At 54.5% G+C, this 23469-nt stretch overlaps 1 protein-coding gene across 23 annotated transcripts in view; it reads right to left on the reverse strand.

The window, feature by feature from the left end:
• The window catches only part of MGRN1 (mahogunin ring finger 1), a 48532-nt gene extending 25548 nt beyond the window's left edge, over nucleotides 1-22984 (reverse strand). For 7 of the 23 annotated variants that reach the window (XR_011424813.1, XR_011424811.1, XR_011424810.1 and 4 more), the window contains exons 1-5: nucleotides 22708-22970; nucleotides 5506-5624; nucleotides 3835-3923; nucleotides 3046-3192; nucleotides 1665-1782 (exon numbers count right to left, since the gene is read on the reverse strand). Coding sequence is in view for 18 of the 23 variants with exons in the window: in XM_070232307.1 (XP_070088408.1) it covers nucleotides 1665-1782; nucleotides 3046-3192; nucleotides 3835-3923; nucleotides 5506-5624; nucleotides 22708-22795 (561 nt within the window). In the remaining 5 variants the exon portion in view is untranslated. Of the gene's footprint in view, nucleotides 1-1664; nucleotides 1783-3045; nucleotides 3193-3830; nucleotides 3924-5505; nucleotides 5625-22707 lie in introns of all 23 variants that reach the window. The other 16 variants (XM_070232300.1, XM_070232302.1, XM_070232299.1 and 13 more) reach the window with 5 other exon arrangements.
• Between the last annotated feature and the right edge of the window lie 485 nt (nucleotides 22985-23469).

Consider the following 23469-nt stretch of genomic DNA (forward strand, 5'->3'; position numbering starts at 1 on the left):
CACCAGAGGCAAAGCCTCAGCCCAGCCCGCCGACAAGTCACCAGGGGTGGAAGCACACGCGTGTCAGTCCAGCCCCTTTCTGTCCCTCCCAGCCCCACTCTCTTCTTGGCAGCCACCTTCCCCCATCCAAAGGAGGGTGGGCAGGACCAGATGCACCTGCTGGGTATCCCAACTGAGAGTATGTACATAGAGAGACGGAACCAGCTGATGGGATGGGGCTGGAGAGTCCCCAGGGACCAGCTGTTCAGCTCTTCCTTTGGCTTCCACCGCCCCATCCTTCTTTCAGAAGATCCATCTTTCTCACGTAAGTGATGCAGAGGCAGCTTCTGTCGCTGGCCATCAAAGCACCCTGACTAGCAAGCATACACGGCCAAGATCGAACTGTCTGACATACCCAGTAATCCAGAACCTTCCTGGCCAATTCCTATACCACACCATGCGTTGCTACCTCCATTCCCTCCCCTTTTACGTATTTTAGTAACATAATACAGGCTACCTTCTATTAAAAAAGCTAGAGAACTCAGCTCAGTGAAAGAAGCCAGACACAAAACGCTACATGTTACATGATTCTATCTATACGAAACATCCAGAACAGGCAAATCCATAGAGACAGAAGGCAGATGAGCGGTTACCAGGGGTGGGGAGTATGAAAAAGGACTAACTGTAAATGGACACAAGGGATCCCACTGGGAAGACAGAAATGTTCTAAAACTGGATTGTGGTGATGGTTGTGATGGTAGATTTACTAAAAATCGCCAAACATTTAAAATGTGTGAGTTTTATGGTATGTACATTATACATTAACTGGTAAAAAAAAAAAAAAGAAGAAGAAGAAAAGGAAAAAATAACCAGAAACGTATACAGCATCAACACTCACACTGTCTGTGTGTAGTCTGTGTGTTATTTACCTCTCTTCCTTATACCAAGACCCTCTGCAGAAGTAACCACTGTCTTTGGTTTGATGTGGATCTTCTCCGGTTTTCCCTCCAGGATTATATACACAGACACATCCCTGCAGAAATGGGTCTGTGCATTTTTGTGGTTGTCACACACACGAGATTATCCTGTATCTGTCTGCATTTACTCTTCTCTGAGCCCAGAAGGGGCCTTCCACATCGGTATGTATGGTACCCACGGGTCTCTTGCATCTGCTTTAGGGCTGCATGGCATCCCACAAGAGAAGTGAACTACGGTGCCCATATCGTATATATATAAGTGGTTCCCATAACATCGGGGAGCTAAGCAATCCCCTCATGATGAACATGCAGGTTGCCTCCAATTTCTACGATTAGACAGAGCTGCAATGAATACCCTTCGTGTCATGTAAATGACCGTCCCCAGCTGTGGGACACCAGGTGGAAGGGATCCTGCCATGCTGCAGTCCTGTGGCCCCGACAACCGCACCAAAGCCCAGTACCGGAGCCTCTAACTGCAGTTGCTCCCTTGGGGTTCGGTCTCCAGTCCAGCCGACACATGGACCGCACCACACTCCACGGTCCAGCACACACCCAACTGAGCACACACCTTGGTCAGCAGCCACTCTTGATGTTTATCAACCATGCAAGGAATCTGAGCGAATCGGCCCCATGGTGCTTGCCACCTCCACAAAGGGGAGGAAATTGAGGCAAGGGGCCAGGGAGAGGGGTGCCCAGCCAGGAGGTTACCTCATCGTCCTTCCACTCCGAGAAGTCAATCTTGAAGGAGGCCAGGGAGAACTGCTGGCTCACCCCTCTCTTGTAGTGAACGGTCTCGGACTGCAGCGCAGGGCTCTTGGGGCTGTACCTGAAGGGGCAGCCAGGAGAAAAGACGTGAGCCTCTGCCCCGCGCCAGCGCTCTGCTGCGGCCCATCCTGGGGGCCATCCTCACTGGCCAGCAGCCCTTGGTCTTTGGGGACCTAGGAGAAACCTGACTTGCAGGTCCTAGCCTTTCTCTGGCGGGGCAGGAAGCCAGCCTACGTGGAACATGGCCTCATTCTACTCGCTACCAGCTCTGCCCAGGTAGGGCCTGGTTATGAGTCTACCCAAGCGCACACCTGCCAGACAACTCTGCTACCTTTCCAGATGCGGCTGCACCTTTCCATTTGGTTTTTACGGTTTGCTGACTGTTTGTGAACAAACACAGTTCAAAAAAGTACCCAGTCCAAAGTGCCACCCCCGTGCTTGTTCCAGCCACCTGTTTCTCTGCCCATTCGCACCCACATGTCACTCCCGGGGAGTCAAGGCACATTCACGCCCGTGTGCACGCTGTGTTGTCTTTAATTCTCAAACAGCAGCCCACGGCTACTCACTCTGCTCCTTCACTACACGTGTGCCCTGGAGCTGTCCCAGAATCATCCACACAGAGGGGTCATGCTCTCTGAGCACCGCATGGGCCCCACTGCGGTTTCACCCCAGCTGACGCATCGGGTCCCCACTGGAGGACACCAGGTGGTCTCCAACGCCTTGCTATTCCCAATAGTGCTTCCTGGACCCTCTTCTGCACACGGTAGACACCCAGGCGAGCACATCCCCCAGATCAATTCCCAGAAAAGGAACGGCTGGGTCAAAGAGTGCACGCATTTCCAACTCTGATAAACTCGGGCCGGTCCCCATTCAGGAATCCAACACACCACCCTCTGCCCGGGCCCACACCTGCTGTCCCTGGGGCCTCTCTTGGTCTCCAGGACAAAGGACAGTCTTGAGGGCCTGGGCACGTCTGGCCTGAGAGACAGGCCCTGGGCGGGGGGGGCTGCTCGTGTATGGACAGACTTGAAGCCTGAGTTCAACCCCCGCTCCATCCCCACATCAGACCTGGCCTCCAACGGGTTTTCTCTGACAGGACAGAAGCGGGCGCATTTCTGCCCATCCCATCCCGTCCGTGTCTGGCCTTGCAGACTGGAGGCAGCCCTGTCAGGGTCGTGAAGGTGCACATTTCAAACTTTTTGGGTGAGCAGGCCCCTTACTTCAAATAAAACCTCCAAAAGCTCAGATATCTAATACAGACAAGAAGCAGAGCTGCTGGGACCAGCCCCGACACCCTGGCCCGCCAGGCACCACAGGAACTCACGTAGCTGTCCCGTTCAGGAACTCCTCCACCGCCTGACAGTAGATGGTGATGGCCACCCGGGCGTCAGCATCAAAGGTGAACTCCAGGCTGTAGAGGACGCGGGGCTTCTCGCCATCCTCAGTGGGGCTGTCGGCACCATCTTTGTACCTGCCAGGGAGACAGAGGGACAGGCGGCAGGTCAGGGGCCAGACCTGCAAGAGCATCCCCACCCCACAGTGCACACCACCCCACACAGTGTATACCACTCTGAGGGGCCCCTGGAGTCGGCTGCCTGGCCACGTCTCATCTTTCTAGAAACGCGGAGGCCACTTTCCATTTGGAGAATAAGGCTCAGCAATACAGGGTGCCGTCCTCCTGCCTCAGCCCACAGAAGGGGAGCCGGCCCCAGCACCCCAGGTCTCACAGGATTAAAGCAGTTTTTCGCCCTCACGTTCAGGGCTGGATCATCTGGGCCGTGGGGGCCACCCCGTGCACTGCAGGGTGCTGAGCAGCATCCCTGGTCTCTGCCTACCAGATGTCAGTAGCACCTACCCCCACAGCTGTGACCACCAAAAATGCCTCCAGACACAGCCCGGGGTCCCTGGGGCACAGGGCCCGGCTGAGAACCCTGGTCTAGAAGCTCAGGGTCCACATGGAGCCCTGCTGGCCCCCACACTTTCCACCCTCAGCCCAGGGGCAACCCTGGGTGAGCCCTGCCCACGGCCTTCTGATGCCACCCCCGAGGGAGCAGAGGCCCCAGGCGCTGGGGGACCCACGTGGGCCACAGCACCCCCGAGGGGTCACAGGTACCTCACGAGCCGCAGCGAGTCTTTCCGGATGTTCACCAGGCTCCTCAGCGTCTTCACTGGCTCGTGGGGGGCGGGGGTGACGTACGGAAACTAGGAGGGAAAAACCCAAAGCAACGCCAGGTGACTCCAGGGCGCGGCAGGGGACGGAAGACAGGAGTAACGGGAGCAAGTGTCACAACACACCCGTCCTTGGGGCCCTCACGCCAACCGCTGGACGGCATTATCCGCATCCACACAAGGGAAAGCACAGCCAACACGTCCGGACGGGGCAGCCGGGACCAGAATCACCAGAAGGACCTGGCCACGTGGCCAGGGCCCCCAACTCCAGGAAGGACCCCCGGTGAGCACAACCTGGCCCAAGGGAGCCAGGGGCAGCGGCTGGGGCTCTCAGGCCGTGTTCCCGGAGGTGGGACCTGACACCCCACTGCTGCCCTGAACAAGGTGGGCTTTCCACACAAGGATGATGGCCCACAAAGGGTCTGGAAGGGACACGCGTGCACAGATGAGCGCCGTAAACTGGCGGCCTCAGGAGAACGTGGGGGCGTCAGTGTCAGCCTCCTGCCTGTGACAGCACAGCAGTTCTACAGGATGCAGTCACTGGGGAAATGGGGTGAAGGGCAGGCGGGGCGGGATCTCTCCACATCTTTTCTTACAACTGCAGGTGAATCTACAATGGTTTCGAGGTAAAAGTTAAAGAGAGAGAAAGAGTTCCGGGAGGCCTGTGTGAGCCAGACCCTGGGTTGGAGGTGACGTTCTGTTCTGGCTCTCATGGACCTGGGAGGGTAGCGCAGGCTCAGCTCGATGTGGAAGCTCCATGGGGGAGAGCGCACTCTAGGCCCCAGCCCCTCGCCTTCCGTCCATTAAAGGATCAAGATTTGTGTCAACCAGCTGCTCCGTGGCTAAAACAGCCTAGAGCCCCCTGGTCCAGAGGACCCCCCACCCCGCCAGGCTCCAGGACCCACCAGGACTCAGCAGCCTTAGGGGACAGAGTCCAGTGCCTCCTGAGAGAGACAGCCTCCCACCTGACCCCTTGCCCAGGCTGGGGACCAGCACTTCAAAGCATAAAACCCAATCCTCACTCAGTGTCCCCTGCACAGGCCCTCACTTGTTTCCCTCTTTTCAGTCCCCATTCATCAAATGCTCTCTATTGTCTGCAACCCGCCAGGGAACGGGGTAGGATCTGTCCTCTGTCCCCTGCCCCTGGAAGAGTCCCAGGCACACAGCAGGTGCCAATCGTGTGCTGAATGACAGCAGACACTCCTCTGGTGACTGGTGAAGGCGAACTTTTGATAACATCCCTGGCCGTGTGCACCTCTCCTCTGGATCACATTTTTCGCCCACTGATCTGTGGAACATGAGTGCTCTTTCTTCTTTTTAAGGACAGTCACCCAAGAGGCCCAGGATCAGATGTATAACCCTCCGGAGCCCCACAGCCTGGATCCACCAGATTCAGTAGCAGCTGCCTTGCTCCCAATGACCCTCTCTTGGCTGTCTGGCCTCTGGAGGGGCAGTGCCAGGACACACCCCAGTCCATGTCACATGTACGGGTCTGTCCGGCAGCTCTGCCCCGTTTGGGGTGACTTGGTGCCTGCTCGTCCTCACAACTGAGACACAGATGGCTGAGGGCAGGGGCCTCGCCCGCGCCGCCCACCTGCTCAGCCCTGAGACCCACCTGGACCGGGCGGTTGCCCAGGAAGTTCAGATCCATGTTCTCTCCGAACAGGTAACCTTCGGGGTGGGGGGTGTCGAACTTCTCACCTCCCATGAAAAAGTGCGAGGCAAAGTAGTTTCCTGTGTAGAAAAGGAAGGCAGTTGTAGATGAGCTAACACAGCCCCATGGGGGCATCTCCCGGTCAGCCCCGAGAAATGCTCCACCCAGAGAAGGCTCGAGAACGCTCCCGCTGCAGCCTCAGCCCCCACACTCTGCCCTCCCCCAGACCCGCCTCCCCGCTCACAGACCCATCCAGCCCTCCAGGCTAACACAACTGCCTCCACAGCGGGGGAGCTGTGTCCCCCACACGGACTCGTCCCAGTCCTCACCCCCCCACCTGTGTGTGTGGCCTTGTCTGGGACCAGGGTCTTTGCAGATGTAATCAAGATAAGAGAAGGTCAGAGTGACCTAAGGGACCCTAAACCCAGTGACCAGTGTCTCCATGAGAGAAAGGAGAGGGAGCTCTGGGCACAGAGACACGCAGAGGGAGGAAGGCAGTGTGACGACGGAGGCAGAGACTGGGGTGACGCAGCTATGAGGCGAGGCACGCCTGGAGCCGCAGAGGCCGGAAGCGGCAGGAGGACACCACCCTCAGCCTTCGGAGGGAGCATGGCCCCGTCCATACCTTGACTTCGGCCTTCCGGCCTCCATTACTAGGAGAGTCTGAACTTGGTGTTTTAAGCCACCTGGTCTGTGGTACCATCGGCCCTCCACATCCGTGACTCCACACCTGTGGGTCTGACCACCCTCGCACAGAAAGGCCACACTGGTTGCGTCCACACTGAACACGCACAGCTTTTTTGCTCTTGTCATTATTCCCTAAACAATACAGTATAACAACTATTCACATAGCATTCATGTTGTGTTAGGTACTGTAAGTCATCCAGAGATGACAAAGGATCCGGGAGGATGCACATGGGTTATATGCAAATACTATGCCTTTCTAGTAAGGGACTGAGCAGCCATGGGGGGTCCTGGAACCAATCCCCCACGGACACGGAGGGACAACTGTGCTTTGTCTCGACAGCCCTAGCAGACGAATACACCTTCCCTGACCCCCAGACCCAGTCAGCTCCCCCACCCAAATCCGAGCCCCGAGTACCTTCTCACGTCAGCACTGACCACAGTTGAAATTCTGGATCTGCGGTATCATTTCATTCATCTCTGACCCGCCCGGGAGGACGGAGGCCGTAACCAGTCTGGAGGGAAGGCTCAGGAAAGCTCAGGAGAGAATCGGGCATGGGGACCGGGCCGTCCCAAGGCCTTCCAGGCAGGAGAAGGGTCCCTGGCGTGGAGCCTCCTGCTCCAACCTCCCCTGGGGGACCTTCCAGGCCCAACCACTTTCTACCCAACAGGTCTCCAGCTCTCTGCTCCACAGGCAGGAATGGGGGAGGGAGCTCTCCTCCAAGGCAGCCCACAGTGCTCACCTCCAGGTATCAATCTCTGGGCAGACTCTTCCCACACCGAGGAGGGCTGACCCGTGTAACCAGTAAGAGACTGTGGAAATGATGGAGCGGGACTTCCAAGGCTCTGGGGAAGGCCGGCAGCCACACTGTGAGGACACTCAACCAGCCCTCCAGAGAGGTCCATGGGGCAAGGAACGGAGGCCTCCCACCCTGTGAGGGAGCCCCCTGGCGGCCAGATCCTGCAGCCCAGCTGACAGCCTAGCTGCAACCTCAAGGAATTTGGGAGACTCTGAGCCAAAGCTACTAAGCTAAGCCACTCCCAAATTCCTGACTCTCAGAAACTGTGAGGTAATAGGATTTATTGTTATAAACAGCTAAATTCTTAATTACTCAACAAGAGATAACTAATACAATGGGCTTCCGAAATCCAGTCTGGGTGACTCCTCCTCTCCTCCTTCTCTAACATGTTCCTGTGGCCACCACCCTGGTCAAAGCCACCAGCATCTCCGGTCTGGATTACTGCTCTACCAGTCTCCCCACTCTCACCTAGTCCCAAAGTCTGTTTCCCACATTCCATTGCTCACAAACTTCTGATGGCTTCCTAATCATGCTAGAATAAGTCCCAAACTCCTCCTCATGGTCTGCAAGGCCCTATTCAATGCAGACCCTGTCCATCGCATTCATACCACAGGGCCTTTGCACTTGCTGTTTCCAATGCTTGGGAAGATCTTCCCCCAGAACTCTACCTTGATCCTTCACCTCATGTTTCCTTCTCAGCAAGGCCGTTTCTGATCATTCCTTTTTAAATTTGCAACCTCCACCTTCCAGCCTGCTTGCCCACTCCCCTTCTCTGCTTTTTCTCCCCCACCGCACTCTTCACAACCTGACGCTGTATGTGCACAGGAGGCCACCATGTCTCAGTGCAGTTTTAAGCTTTAATAACCTCACAGGCATAAATGCTACAAACCAAAACCTGTGGATTAAGAGGCAATGGATGAGCATTACTTTTTTTTGGCTTTGACTGTATTTTGCATGCTTTCTATAATTAACGCATATTATTTTACTTATTTTTAATGTGTATTATTTTAAAACAAAACAATTATTCTAAAAAGATTGGAGACATGGGACAAGGATGTGTGCTGCAGCAGTGGCTGTATTACCGTACACCTAGAACTGTGTTCTGGAGAACCACTGAATCGTACGCTTGAAAAGGGTGAACGTCACAGTACGTGCATTATATCTCAATAAAGCTGTTACTACAAACTGGAGGAACTTCAGTTCTCACCTGGTAAACCAGCAACAATATTTTTTTGGTCTTAGGTCTTTATGAGATCTTTATCTTTTTTTGGCAAATAACTTGGAACTAGATGCTACTGCTGTATCAGACCCCTGTTAATTCCCATCTGCTTACTTATGAACGACCATTCTCAACTGAAAACGAAAAAGAGAACTAGAATTGACACTGACCTGTCTCATTCCAGCAACGGGTACATGCAGCTGTGACCACGTGAACTAACTAGTGGAAAAAAGCAGCCCATCTACTTAAGAGATACACGTTCACTGTTTTTTAGTATTTATGATTGTTATTTATAAAAACTGTAATATTGGTGCTGTTTTGACCAAGTGGGTATATGTGACGGCCACTCAAACTCAAAACCCTTTTACAATCCTATTTCAGTTTATGTACACAGTTTGGCTGCAGAGACAGACAGTACGGTGATCACTAAAGCCCTTCAAGCTAAGAAGCTGGACCGCCTCCCACGTTCCTCGATAAGGACGTGGACAAACAGACGGTGGCACACACAAGCTGGGCCCACACCCCAGGGAAAAGTCTGAGCGAGGTCTCTGCACAGCACCACGGAACAGACACATGACTGTGAAGACAGAGCGCAAGGCAGCCCCGGGCCGACGGGACAAGCATGGGAGGGAAGCGCAGGGCCAGACCCGGCGGGAGGCGACGTGTGGGGGAGGTGCCGTCTGAAGACACAACAATATGAACCAAGTGAACCGTGGACTCTGAAGGAAGGGCAGTGGCTAAATCACTCTCTGCACTTTCCTACGTGGTTTTTAAATGCCCACTTTTTTTTTTAAATATTGGCCCTGAGCTAACATCTGTTGCCAATCCTTTCTTCTTCTTCTTCTTCTTCACCCCAAATCCCTCAGTACACAGTTGTGTGTTTCAGTTGTGGGTCCTTCTAGTTGTGGCATGTGGGACGCCACCTCAACATAACCTGACGAGCAGTGCCACGTCGACGCCCAAGATCCGAACTGGCGAAACCCTGGGCCGCCGAAGCGGAACACGTGAACTTAACCACTCGGCCATGGGGCCAGCCGTCTAAATGCTCACCTTTTTAAAAAGGAACTTTGAAAGCAGGAATGTGCGCATGAGAGGGAACTGGCAGCGGCTCCCAGGTGTGTGTGCATGTGTAGAGGTGTATTGTGCATATGTGCATGTATGCATATGTGTGTATACAGGTGTGCAGGTGTGCACACGCACGTGTGTATGTGTATGCAGATATGTGTATGTGTACACACGATTGTGTATGTGTATACAGGTGTGTCTGTATGTGTGCGCACACAAACGTGTGTACATGTGTATGGCATATGTATGTGTTGTGTATACATGTGTGCATCTGTGTGTGCGTGCACACTTTAGGACCAAGAAGAGCAGGCAGAGGTATGAAAAGGGAGGGAAGAAAGAAAGAAAAGGCGACTGAGGGGGAAAAGTAAAAAGGAAGACAGGAAGATGAAAAGAGAACCGAAACCAACCCTCCAACCCCCGGCTCTTCCTCCCCCGCCTCCCGTGGGTGCCCTGGCCCAGTTTCCCCATGGAGCCCATCAAGGGGGGACATATCCTGCCCCCACACTCTCCACGTAGGAAACTGAGCTCAGGGGTCACCCGGCTGGCGATGGTGGAGCCCACAGTGTGTCTCAACCGCACACTGGGCGCCTCCCCTCCCGCAGGCAGCACAGGGCAGGGCGGTCAGTGGTGTCATCACTGGTCACAAAGGGTGGCTGTTCACACACAATGACCCGCATGCGAAGGCGTTCCGGGTCAGAAGATCCTTCTGGAGGGCCAGAGGACTCGAGGTCCCTATTTCAGCCTAGCAGCCCCAGCACAGTCCAGGACTGCACGGCCTCAGGCCTCAGAGGGGCCATGTTCAAACACTCCGGCTACAACAAAGTCATGCCCGCCCTCTCCCCCGTCGCCCGTCCAGGGGCACTCAAGCCCAGGTGGTTCACGTCCTCTCTGCTCTTACGGGCATCCAGGCGACCTGGACAATAAATGGGTGGACGGTCACTGAAACCAAGACCAAGAGCGCTCTTCCTGGGGCCTCCCCACATTCCCACACACGACCCCGTTTTCCTTTACAAGCCAGGAGTGGAAGGACACAGGCGTTCACCATCTTCCACAGCTGAGGAAAATCGAGGGCCCAAGACCACTGGCGAGAGGCTGTCTCAGTGACGGCGGGGAGGGTGGGGGCGCCCTCATGGCCAGAGTGAGCCCAGCAGACTTGGGGTTCCCTCCTGTTTTATGTGTTCCACTTCCAAATACCTGGAAGTACACGTGTGCGCTGAGCATCACTTACAGTCCAGAAACGGCAACGTTCCGAACTACTGAAATGAACTAGCCCTGAGAAGGAGCAAGGCCCCAGGACACGCCGAGACTCCAGGGGGTCCGAGTAAAATGGCAAAGCGCAGGTCAGACGGATCCATGGAACAGAGGGTCTCCCGGGAGCCATACCTAATGCACTGGGACTCTCCCGAGGAGATGGGGAGACGGGTGGGAAGAGAAACACAGGGACCTCCACACTCTCCCCCGAAATGTCTGCTCTGTTTGAATCCCTCTACACACTCAAGAGTTTTTAAAACCCATGTTTATCAAGAGACCAGAGTCTGTGTCCCCCAAATTCACAGGTTGAAACCTCACCCACAGTGTGATGGCAAGTGGAGGTGGGGCCTGTGGGAGGTGATTAGGTCATGAGGACAGAGCTCTGATGAGTGGCACTAGTGCTCCGATAAGAGACCCACAGAGCCCCAGACCCCTCCCACCAGGTGAGAACACAGTGAAAAGGTCCATCTATGAATCAGCAAGCCGGCGCTCACCAGACACCCAATGTGCTGGCACCCTGACCTTGGACTTCCCAGCCCCCAGGACTGTGAGAAATAAACTCCTGCTGTCTACAAGCCATCCAGTCTGTGGTGGTCTGTTATACAAGCCCAAATGGACTACACAGACCCCTTGGGTGTGAGGTCCCAGGTCTGGACCCTTGAGAAGCATTTGCACCCAAACCCACTAGCCTCTGGGACACCCACAACAGAAAGAAGCTGGGCAGGCCGGGTGCCACCCAGCATCACTGCGGGGACAGCCACCACAACTGCCACGGCCACAGGGCAGCTTCATGGCTCCACCGGTTCCTGGTCTCACCCAAGAGCTGAAGGAAGAGACATCATCAGAGGTGGAGCTGCCTTGGTTGGGGGGCAGCTCCTCAGACCAGGCTGCTGCTCCAGGTGGCCCTGAGGGACCTCTTCACAGTCCTGGAGGGAGCCGCTTAAAATGAAAATGGAACATCCGAACTCGACCCCTTAACCCCTTCAGTGCCCCCCATCAGCGCCTGACTCCTGGCCCTGGAGACCCTCTCACCTCCCACGGCGATTCTCGGCAGCACCAGGCTTCCTTCCCCACCCGCCGAGGCACACCTGTGCTTCCAGCCTCCAGGTCTCTGCCCACGAGCTACACACCCCGACTGTCCTTGGCTCACCCGTGCATCGCTCAGAAAGGCCTTCCCTCTGCACCCCCAGCATGGGGACCACGTATGGACTTACGCAGGTGACCCTCATCTCTCTCCGACCTGGGGAGCAGGGCTTGCATCTTGGGGAGGGGGTGACTGCATCCCCAGGAGCCCCATGAAGCCCGAGACCTGTCTGTCGCGTGGAGTCCAAGGGCCTGACTCGGCGCCCTTTCCAGCACAGTTCTAGGCAACCCTGGCTCCCTCCTCACACTCCAGATGCCAAGCCTCAACCCAAGGGCCTGGTGCCCGCTCACCACTCTACAAACCAGTGATTCTGCTCCCCGAGGCCACCTTGCCTCGCAACGCCTTCCTGGCCTGTTTCCCAGAGCTCCCTCCATTCCCTCTGGCCCAATGGGCTGCTCCCCGCTGTGACTCTGAGGTCAGGCCTCCCAGGACCCCCCTGCAGGGCCATCCGCACACCCGCTAGCAAATCCTCCTGCCCCGACTCTCTGGACGGTATGGTCACTGGTTTTCCTTGAATGTTGGTGGGTTTACACTCTGTCCTCCCCCTGCCAAGACCAAGGGTCATAGGTTTGTGCACTGTCCCATACCCACAGTGACCACCACCTTGGCCTGCACACAGTAGGAGCTCAACAAAAAAATTCGCCAAATGAAGGAAGGTGGATGACACTGGGAATACTATTCAACAGTCAAGGATACTGAGGCACAGAGCAGTCAGCTAATCTGTTCAGGCCACACAGCAGTGAGAGGCGGTGTCCTCACTGAAAACCCGTGCTGACGCCAGAGCACGCATTCTCAACTGGCCAGGCCAATGTGTGTTTTTTTCAACACCACCAAGCACTTCTCCAATTCTCAGTGGACACTGACCAGGTGGTCAGCCTACAAATTTAGCTCAATTCTGACACTATCTACCCGGAGACACAGTTAGATCCCACGGGTTATGGGCTCACTGCCACAGGACTGGCCCTCCTCCCCTCCACTTCAGATGCCGATCTTAAGTCCAGGTTGTCATCTGTGCTTCTGGCTATAGATCAGAGGTTCCCACGACCCCGTCCTCAGGTTCAACGAACTTGCTAGAGCTGCTCGCAGGCCTCAGGAAAACAGTTCCCTTACTAGATTGCCAGTTTATTATAAAGGGATGCGACTCAGGAACAGCCCGATGGAGGAGATGCACAGGGCAAGGCACGTGGGAAGGGCCAGAGAGCTCCCATCCCTCTCCAGGTAAGCCACTTTCCCAGCGTCTGATGTGTTTACCACCCCCAAGCTCTCCAAACCCACCCTTGTGGATTTGGATGGAGGCTGCATTACCAGGCATGACTGTTTAATCGCTGGCCATTGGTGCTCATCTGGATCTCCAGTCCTGCCCCTCTCGACAGGTCAGGGGGCAGGGCTGACAGCTTCAACCCTCTAATCACATGGTTGGCTCCCCTGGCAACTAGCCTCCACCCTTAGGTACTTTCCAAAAGTCATTCATTAACACAAACTCTGCTGTGATTCAAAGGGCTTTATTATGAATATCAAAGACATCCACTTCACTTTTATCACTCATCACTTAGGAAATTCCAAGGGTTTTAGGAGCTCTCTGCCAGAAACAGGTGAAGACCAAATCCTATATATCTCTTATTATAAATGACAACATGCCTGCCAGGTAGACCACGACCTTAACAGAGACACCATGCGTGCCTCCTCCTAAGAAACACAACCTGGGACACCGGGTGTGGATTTCGCTCAGCCACCCGTCATCACTCCCACCCCCGTGGAGGAGGAGCGGGAAAGGCGAGAGGGCGTCTGTACGGGCTGGGAACAGCTCACTGATTCCACCGGCCAAAAATCCCTCTCCTTCTACACTGGGACAGATGTTTCTGATTATCAGTTTCCTGAATCCATGGCGTGCGGCTGCTAAGCCCCAGCTGAGCCTGACCAACCCGCGATCAGAACATCGCAGCCCACGGAGAGCGCAGATCTCAGCAGAGCATCTCCAGGCCGCCAGGTGGGAGGCCAGCAGCCCACAGCCTGCAAGCCTGTTCCTGAAGAGACAGAAGAGACTGACCCCAGGGGGCGTCCAACCCAGCTCAATCACCCTGCTCACTGAGGCCGAGGTCACATGAGCACAAAATGGCCTCTGCTCACCACTCAGACCTGGTGACCCACCCTCTGCGGGCCTCGGCGCCCCCCTCTGTAACCAGGAGGCCTCAGGGAAGAGCACTGGCTGGAATCTTAATCTATCTGCACACTAGAGATTAGAGGACACCTCTGGCTAAAAGGAGCTGGTTGTGCAAAGGAGCGTTGCACGGGTGAGAGGGCACCTGATGAAAGTGTGTTTCCCAGCCTCCCTCCAGGTGAAAACCTTACCACAGCTGGTACCACATTAAAAAAAAAGCTCTCAGCCCCAGCTAGGTGGGGAGACTAAGTCTGACCAAGCAAAGACCCTGGGTCACTGAGCTCCTGTAAGGTGTTGTAGCCACCTTTTCTGGGGGGAGGGGTCCTCCCCAGCTTACACCACTTTTCTGGAAACACCCTCCATCACCCATGGGGTGGACCCCAGCTGCCACTGGAGCACGCAGCTCCCACTTCCTGGACAGGTGGGTGGTCAAGGTGGACACCTGACCGTGCTGGGCTGATACTCTGACTCCCTCCCCGACGGAACTGGACAAGGACCATGGGACTTGGTCCTTGAAGGCCCCTCATGGGCAGCAGTCGGCTCTACACATCACAGCAGCATGACGTTGAGGCCAGCAGGGAACTGGGGCCCTGTGTTCTGACGGCTTCCACTTCCTGGTTCCCCCTCTTGGGTTCCAGAGACCACCCCCATGCTTCCAGTGCATCCCATTTCTTGCCTAAGCTAGTTTCCATTCACGCCGCAGCGAAGGCCAAGTTCCAAAGAATTCAAAATGTAATGAAAAGCTCTCAGGAAGGAATTCCTGCCAATTAGCGAGAAAAGAGAGACAACCCACCACAAAGAACATGCATTAGACTAACAGCCACCTCACAAAAAGAGGAAGAGAAATGAATGGCAACTTACACTCGAAAAGGTGCCCAACCTCACCGGTCATCAGGGAAAAGTAAATGAAAACTACAAAGAGATAGCCACGGCCAGATTAAAAAGAAAAACAACAAAATAAAACACCCATACGTGACACTACCTGGTGCCGGTGAGAATGCAGAGCGATGGGAATCCTCGTGCTCTGCTGGGGGGAGTGTGAACTGGTTCAACCCTCCAGCAAACTGTAAAACCTGCTGAAGCCGCACACGTGCACTCGATGGCCCCAGATCCCACCGCCACGGACAAAAATGGACCCAAAGAGATGAGGTGCTGGGGGAGTCAAAATCACAAAGTAGGGTGGTGACTGAGGGGGCTAGGGGAGGGGTAATGGGGAGCTGGTGTTTAATGATTATGAGTTTCAGTTTCACAAGAGGAAATGTTATAGGAATGGACGGTGGTAATGGTGCACAACAATGTGAACGTACTTAATGCCACTGAACTGTACACTGAAAATGGGTAAGACAGTCATTGTTACGTGCATTTTACCACAATTTGTTTTTGAGGAAGATTAGCCCTGAGCTAACATCTGCTGACAATCTTTTTTTTTCTTTCTTTCTTTTTTTTTTTTTTTGCTGAGAAAGATTGGCCCTGAGTTAACATCCATGCCCATCTTCCTCTACTTTATATATGGGACTCCTGCCACAGCATGGCTTGATAAGCAGTGCATAGATCCACGCCAGGGGTCCGAATTGGCAACCCCGGGCCGCCAAAGCACAGGGTGCAAACTAAATAGTTGCTCCACCAGGCCAGCCCCCACAATTTTTAAAAAGTGAAAAAAAAAAGGACCCACAGAAATCAGACTCATGGGTACGGAAGCCAGTCACAAGAGCATCCATGGTAGCATTTCTCATGAGAGCCCCAAGTGGAAATTCCCCCAACAGCCCTCCATGTGAACAGATGACACACAGTGGCATCAACAGACACTGGAGCAAAGAGACGAAATCAACCACTGCCCCGAACACTGTCGGGGCCTGTCCTCACTGAACGTCAAGGGAAGAGGGTCCAGTTCCATTTATATCAAGTTCAGAAACAGGCTGTCAGCCCACAAAAACGGAAACCCGTTTAAGAGGCAAAGCATTTATTTGGGATCAAAGAACTGCAATTCGGGGAGCACAGATTCAGGTAGAAACCCAAATAGTGTCCTGATTACAGGAGACGGGCTCAGGGTTTTCATGGGAGAAAGGGAGGATGAGGTGAGCCACATTAAGGAACAGTTCACTCGTGCTCCATCAGGTAAGGCTGGGTTTGTGCTTCATACCGGGGCTGAGGTTCGGTCCTCAGGCAGAAGGCTAGACTTGGACCTCAGCGATTGTCAGTGATCCGGTCAGCAGCCAAGCCCGCCGCCATCAGTTCTCACAGACAGGATATTCTCATCCTTACTGACTTCTGGAATGTTGGCCGTTTGGCCCACTTTGGAAGATAAAGAAAACAAGACGTGCAAGGCACTTCCTCTGAAATGGCTCCTACTCTTAAAATACATAGCTCTACTCGTGTCATCTTTCACAAGGCAAAACTCAACTCTGGTGGAGTGGAGAGGGCGTTCCCCAGGGAGCAGGGAGGCAGAGACGGGGAAGGGGCAGCAGGGGGCTGCGGCTGTTCTATTTCTTGAACATGTTGACCATGTGACCATTCATCAAGCTGGACGCTTATGATGTGCACATTTTTTAAATGTCACACTTCAATTTTAAATATATCTGTGTGTACACACAGACACATTTTTTAAAGCAGTGAAGTGAATACAATGCCTTCTTTTGATTTCCCCTGAAGGCACCAGAAGTCGGTCACTCAGGGAGATCACGTGGGACAGGAGATCCCTGTCAGAAGGGGGCATGAAGGGAGCAGCCGAGCCAGCACGTGGTCTGCCCACCTCGGGAGGCCGGCCCCGAGCATGCCCAGCGTCCATGACCAAGGGGAGGGCCCAAGTGGATATGGAGCGGGATGAAAAGACTGAGAAAAAGGTGTTCTTTCTCAGCAGCCTTAGGTCTTCTTTCAGACATAGAGGCTCCAACGTCAGGCGTTCCACAAGCCTCTCGCCTCCTCACCCAGCTCCAGGAGAAAGCAGCCAACCAGTTTCTTACTAGAGAACAGACAACCCCTCTCCCTTGCTGTTCCCCACCATCGGCCTTTCTGCTAAGAGCAGAGGGGCATGGGCCTCACCCCTCCTCCGACCCCATCCTGCTGAGACGGTCACTCTCCCTCAGGGCACAGGTCAGGGCTGCCTGGGTCCCCCCACCTCTGAGGAGCTGGGCAGCCGGGGGCAGCTGGCAGAGTGAACAGTTTCACAGTTCTTTAGCAGGCGCCGCAGGGGTGGTGTCTGTGACACGATTGCCCTGCATTTTATGAGACAATACAGAAACTTGGGCTGGATGACTGTGTATGACCACACAAAAATGCACACGGGAACCGCCAGGTGGAACATGGCGCCACGCAAACGTCTGGCCCAGGAGCACTGGGTTTGGGAGGTGAGGCAGGCAGCAGTGCTCACCACCCACTGGGGTCATCCAGGAAGTCCAGGACGTTCTCCAGGAAACTTCCGGGTCCACTGAAAGTCACAAGCTCAGCTGGCCTAGGGCCAGGGCTTGGTCCCTCCCTGCCAGTTCACATGGGCTCACAGAGTCACAACTGCAAAAGGCCTGGGGACAGAAGCTAACCCGGGTGCGGTCAGGGAAACTGGGGCCCGAGAACAAGAAAACTGGCTCAAGGCCACAAGGTAAGTCATTGGCAGAGCGAGGGCCAGACTGGGCCTCAGGGCTCGGAGTCCAGTGCTCCTCCCACCATACCTCTACAGGCTGAGGGTAGGGGGGACAAATCATCACCGTGCTAAACTGATCTCCAACTTCCCCGCCCGAGTTTGTGGAAGGGTGTGTTGTACACACAGGACAGTCCACCGCGGCTGCGAGGAAGAAAAGACACACACACGCCCCTTTATCCCGGCCAACCGGGCCCTTGGCACCATGGCCGACTACGGATGGCAACAGCCACGTCCCCAGCGGCCCGGGGCCCACCGAGCAGCCCGAGCTTGGCTTTCTCTATCTGGAACACGGCTGAGCAGGCTGCAGGGGTGCAAGCTCGAGGGGCCAAGAGAGCCTTTGTCACATTTCCGAAACGTAGAGCAGGCAGATGTGACAGTTCCGCAGAGCCCGAGGAGGGCGAGGCAGGCAGGAGCAGATGTAGAGCCAGGTGACTTTTGAGTCATCGGAAAATGATGGTTTCTCAGCAACTCCCAGAGAATCTACGCGAGGTCCCCGAGGTCAAGGCGCCCTGACACACCCAGAACTGAGTGACCGATGCGGGGACCTCGGAGACAAACACGCAGAGCTCCAGGGCCCTCTCAAACCCCGAGGGCAGGCGACACTGCAACATCGAGGCTTCCAGTGGCCACAGGGCCCCAGGGCCCCGGGCAGGCTCCTGAAGCCAAGCCACCAGGGCCGCTGCTCTGGGCGACAGGTTCTCAGCTGCCCGCCCCCACGGCCGACTTAAAGTTGTTCTGTAGCTGTTGTCCTGTTGTTGTTTTTACCTAAAATGTAACAGCTGAAGCTGGGAAAATACAGCTTATTTATACAGCTCCTACAACGATAAAATCCAAACCAAGTTACCAGGAGCAGAAGCACAGAACTCCTTCTGATGTGACTGGCAGGGGTGACACTTGGGGAAGCCGAATCTCTGCTCACGATGCCAGCGCTGGTGGTGCAGGTCTTGGCACGGGAAGGGGAAACCGCTGTGTGCAGGTGGAGCCCCTTGTCCCCACCTCCCCATCCCACTGCCACCAATGCATGGGTCTCAGAGTGTAAGCTCACACTCTCAGGACAGTGATGGCCCACAAACTCAGACTGCCCCCAGTGACAGACGACACCCTCAGTGACACAGAATGTTGTCCCCTGTCTAGAACACCTGCCTCGGATCTTTTCTTCAGGCGCCAAATAAGTCAGAGTGGGCAAGGCCCTACTCCGGAAAGAGTAAACCCAACACGAGTGTGGAGTGTGAGTGCCCGGCAGCGCTCACCAGCAGATATTTCTAGACTGCCATCAACACAAAAGCACACATGCAAGTCGAGCACACGCCCTGGGCCCCTCCATCAGACAGCGGCAGACCCAGGGGTTCTCAGACCCCCGCCTGACACCCAAGGGATGTGAGGCAGCCCAGTCTGAGCAGCTTGTACACTAGAGAGAGGGGTTTGCTTTCTCCAATAAAAATGCTGCACAAGCACTTATTAAATGCCTACTATGCACCAAGCCCAGGTGCTTGGAGACAAACTCAGTCTGATTTCCAGTTCCTCCACCAAAGAGGACAAAAGTCTGGTGTCACAAGGACACGGCAAAGCTCCAATAAGATAAAGGCGGTGAACGTGCTCTGAAAGTACACGCACCTGATATGCAAAAGGTTTAGGGCTGCACAGTCCCCTCCCGGGCTTGGTGGGTCACAGGGCTGACTGCCCCTCCATCTGACACTTCTCTTGGGTGACCTGGTCCCAGCATGACCTCCCTCAAACATGAGGGCAGGCCGGGGGGCACGGCTCTGAACACACGACAGTACCAACAGTGTAGGAGGACTAAGCGTGGCAGCAGAGGGCCAGGCCCCCCGTGCGGGTGCCCACTGCGCTCCGGGTTCTCTCCTGCATGTCGGACACCACCTTCTCTTTAAGAGCCTGGCCGTGGTGTCCTGACATGTGCTTTGACCCTCAGCTGGGGACCGGCCAGCTGTGTGACGGGGGCAAGGGAGTGCAGAAATAAACCCTCACACTAACGGTCAACTGATGTTTGACAAAGGTGCACAGGCAATCTGATGGGGAAAGAACAGTCTTTTCAACAAATCACGTCAAAATAAATACTCCATATGCAAAAAAATGACCTTAGATCTTTACTCAAACCATACCTGAAAAAAATGAACTCAAAATGGTTCACAGACCTAAATGTATGAGCGAAAACTATAAAATTTCTAAGAAAAAAAACAGAAGAAAATTTTTGTGACTGTGGGCTAGGCAAAGATCTCTCAGACATAACTCCAAAAACATCAACCATCAAAAGAAAAAGCTGATAAACTGAACTTCACCAAAATTTAAGACTTTTGCTCCTCAAAAAGACACCATTAAGAAAATGAAAAGACAAGCCACAGACTGGGAGGAAATATTTGCAAATCACAGGACTGATAAAGGAGCTGTATCCAGAACACATAAAAAACTCACATAACTCAATAAGAGAATAGACGATCCAAGTTTAAAAACTGAATAAAAGGCTAAAAAAGACACTTCTTACACGCACACACAAGATATACAAATGGCTAATAAGCACATGAAAAGAGGTTCAACACCATCAGTCATCAGGAAAATGCAAATCAAAACCAGAGTGAGCTAGGACTTCACACCCACTAGCACGGCTATAATTAAAAAGACAGACAACAATAAATGTTAACGAGGATGCAGAGAAATCAGAACCTTCATACGCTGCTGGTAGGAATAAATGTAAAATGGGGCGGCCACTGTGGAAAACAGTCTAAAAGTTCCTCAAAAGCTTAAACACAGAGTTACCAGAGGACCCAGCAATTCCACTCCTAGGTGAATAGCCCAAAGAACTCAGCAGGGCCACACGGATGTCCAGAGCAGCATTATGCGTAAGAGCCAAAAAGCGCAAACAATCCAAATGTTCCTCAGCTGGTAAACAGATAAATAAAATGTACTACATCCTTACAATAAAGTACAGACACGCGCTGCAACGTGGACGAACCTCGAAAACATCACACTGAGTGAAAGAAGCCAGACGCAAAAAGAGGACATGTTGCATAGTTCCATTTATATGAAATGTCCAGAAAGGGCAAATTTTAAAGACAGAAAGCAGATTAGTGACGGAGTCGGGGTAGGGACAGACTGCAAAGAGGTACAAGGAAACGTTGGGGGCTGACAGAAATGTCTACAACTGTGCTGATGGCTGCACAATTCTATAAATGTACTAAAAATCAACAAGTCATATGGTTTCAATGGATAAGTTGTGTGGCACATGAATTATACCTCAATAAAGCTGTTAGGAGTTAAATAAGTAAATACAATGAAAACAAAGTAAAGGTTATTAAATTCAAGCTACTGTTGCAGCACACGCTTAAAGTTCTGACAAGAGATCTTAAAAGTTCTCACTACCAAAAAAAATAAAGTTAACTGTGAGGTGACGGATGTGTTAACTAACCTTATTGTGGTAATCACTTCCCAATAGATACATATATCAAATCATCACGCTGCACACCTTAAACTTCCACAACGTTATATGTCAATTATATCTCAAGAAAGCTGGAAAAAAACTGGACGGCGTTACAGAGATGTTAAAAAAAAAAAAAACTGGCACCCAGTGCTTCTTTCTCCTTGATACAACCCACAAAATTGACAGAGACTTGAAAAGAAACCAACTTTCTCATAAAGCGATTGAGCAGTCCATGGGGGCACCCTCTAAAATTGCCTCAAACCCCCTGCTGTCCCCAGTCTGCCTTGGAGAAACATACTGAAACCCTGCTAAAGTGCCTCCTGCCTCCGACTGACCCTCCCTGAGCAAGGTAGTTGAGGCACGAGGACACAGAGAGGACAGCCTTTGGACTGGACAGGTCCAGAACACTGCTGTCACCTGCAGCAAAACCAAGGTGGCCCATGGCATTCACCTGGGTGCCAGCCCCAATCCATTAGTCATGGCTGACTAGGGTGTTTGTTCATGGCTTCTGAGAGCAAGCCAAGGCTCTCAGAAAGAGTGTCCCCACTGACTAGCAAGGTCGGCCAGTCAGCATCACCCAAAGCGTGCTAGTCCCCACCTCGTTTATTTCCAGTAGCCCCAGACACTCATCTTTCACCGTCCAAAACCAGGGGAAGACAGTTCTCAAACCTAGGTGGACATCGGCCTCACCTGGGCAACAGGTTCCGAGGCGCCAGCAGGTCCAAGGCTGGGCCTGGAAAATGCATGTTTATCAAGCTTCCCCACTGATGGGAGCAGGTGGTCCCGGACCACACTCAGAGGCCTAGGGGACGCCGGCAGGCCAACTGTGAGGCCTAGAAGACCACAGCAGCAGAACAGGTGCTTCAGAAGCCAGGATCAGAGAGACCCAATCTGAAAGTCCCCATGACGTGCAAATCCCTGTCCTCTTTCTTCTCTCCTTTCCACAGCAAATGACCGAGGAGGAGACGGAGAGTGAGGAACAGGAGCTAAAGTTCGGAGTCAGGCCACAGGCAGCATTACAGGCAGCAGAAGAGAGGGGGAACAACTCATCTGGGAGTCAGATTCCTGGTCCCAAACGCGCTTCCACCCAGCTCTGAGACCTTGGGAAAGTCACTTCCTCCCTGGTGGCTCAAGTCTCTCAGCCACAAAAAAAGGAGACCAGACAACCTGGTAGGTCCCCTCCAACCATTCTCCTGTTTTCCAGCAAGGACTCCCAGCCCCTCTCCCACCAATTCCAATCGTCTCCTTGGGCCCAGCGGCACTCCCCGGACCCACCCACCCCCCCTCCATAGCCAGGAGGTCACAGGAGAGCTAAGCGTCTGTCCAGATGAGGCAGAGAGTGTCCAGAACCACTGGCCGGGTCTTCACACCAAGCTACCAAAGCAAGCCAAAACTGGCGATGGTGTGATGTCAATTCTTTTGACAATGACCACTTTGTAAGCACAAAAGCCAAGCGTCGCGCCTAGAACCTGCCCCCGGCCCTAGGAGATTCCTACTGAGAGTCTGCCCAGTGAGCAGACGAGAGAGCTGAGGCGCGGAGGGACGAAAGGACTGACCCAAGGTCACCCGGCCGAGACGGGGCAGTCAGCCCGCGGCCCCATCCACGCCCCGGGGTCCGGGAGGCGGGCGCGCGGAGCTCCGGGCAGACAGGCGGCTGGGAGGGCCGCGGGCCGAGCAGATCCCCAGCCCGCCCTCCGCGGAGGGCCCCGCGCGGGCCGCCCCGTCCCCTCGCCCGCGCCTCGCAGTCCGTGCCCGGGGCCGGGGGCCGCGCTCACCGGACTTCGGGGGGTAGCGATAGGCCGAGTTCGCCTGGATGTCGATGTCCTCCACGCCCGCGATGCGGCGGCTCAGGATGGAGCCCATGGTGCGCGGCGGGCCGGGCCGGGCCGGGGCGGCGAGGGCGAGGGAGGCAGCGGTGGCAGCGTCCTCACGCGGACATGGCCCGGACCAGGCCTCACGGACGACCGCCCACGGCCACGGGCGCCTGGGCCTCGGAGCCCCCGCCCCCGGCTCGGCCCCGGGCCCGACGCCACAGCGACCCTCCGCCCCCCCGCGTCCGAGGCACCTTGGGAAATGGAGTCTCCTCGTCGCCAAGAGTGCCGGGCTGCGGTGCGGGAAGCCAGCCTAGGAACTACATTTCCCAGGAGGCTCCTCGCCAGGGCCCCTCCGAAGTTGTTGACAAGCGCTCTGGGACAAACCAAATGGACCTGAATCCAGAGGGGAGGAACCAACGACCGCACCGCAGATTGTCCTTCCCTCGGCATCCCAAGCACCGCACCAACATCGTAACTCTTTACCCCTCCTAATAATTTGTTGATATATAGACCCTTCTAGGAACCCAACGTCTTCCATTTACCCACTCTCTGAGATCCCTCCCCGAGCCACCGTGGTTCTCCCCACTTCCCAGGGTTTATCTCCTGCCTTGGCCAGCAGAGGGCACAGCTTTACCTGCCACCCGGAAAGAGCTGGGGTGGCATCCAAGCTTACCTGGAGCCGTGCTCACAGGGGAAGCGAAGCGCTGGCTTTAGCCTTTTCCA

The sequence above is a fragment of the Equus caballus genome, chromosome 13 (assembly GCF_041296265.1).
Source record: "Equus caballus isolate H_3958 breed thoroughbred chromosome 13, TB-T2T, whole genome shotgun sequence".
In the NCBI taxonomy this organism is placed as follows: Eukaryota; Metazoa; Chordata; class Mammalia; order Perissodactyla; family Equidae; genus Equus; species Equus caballus.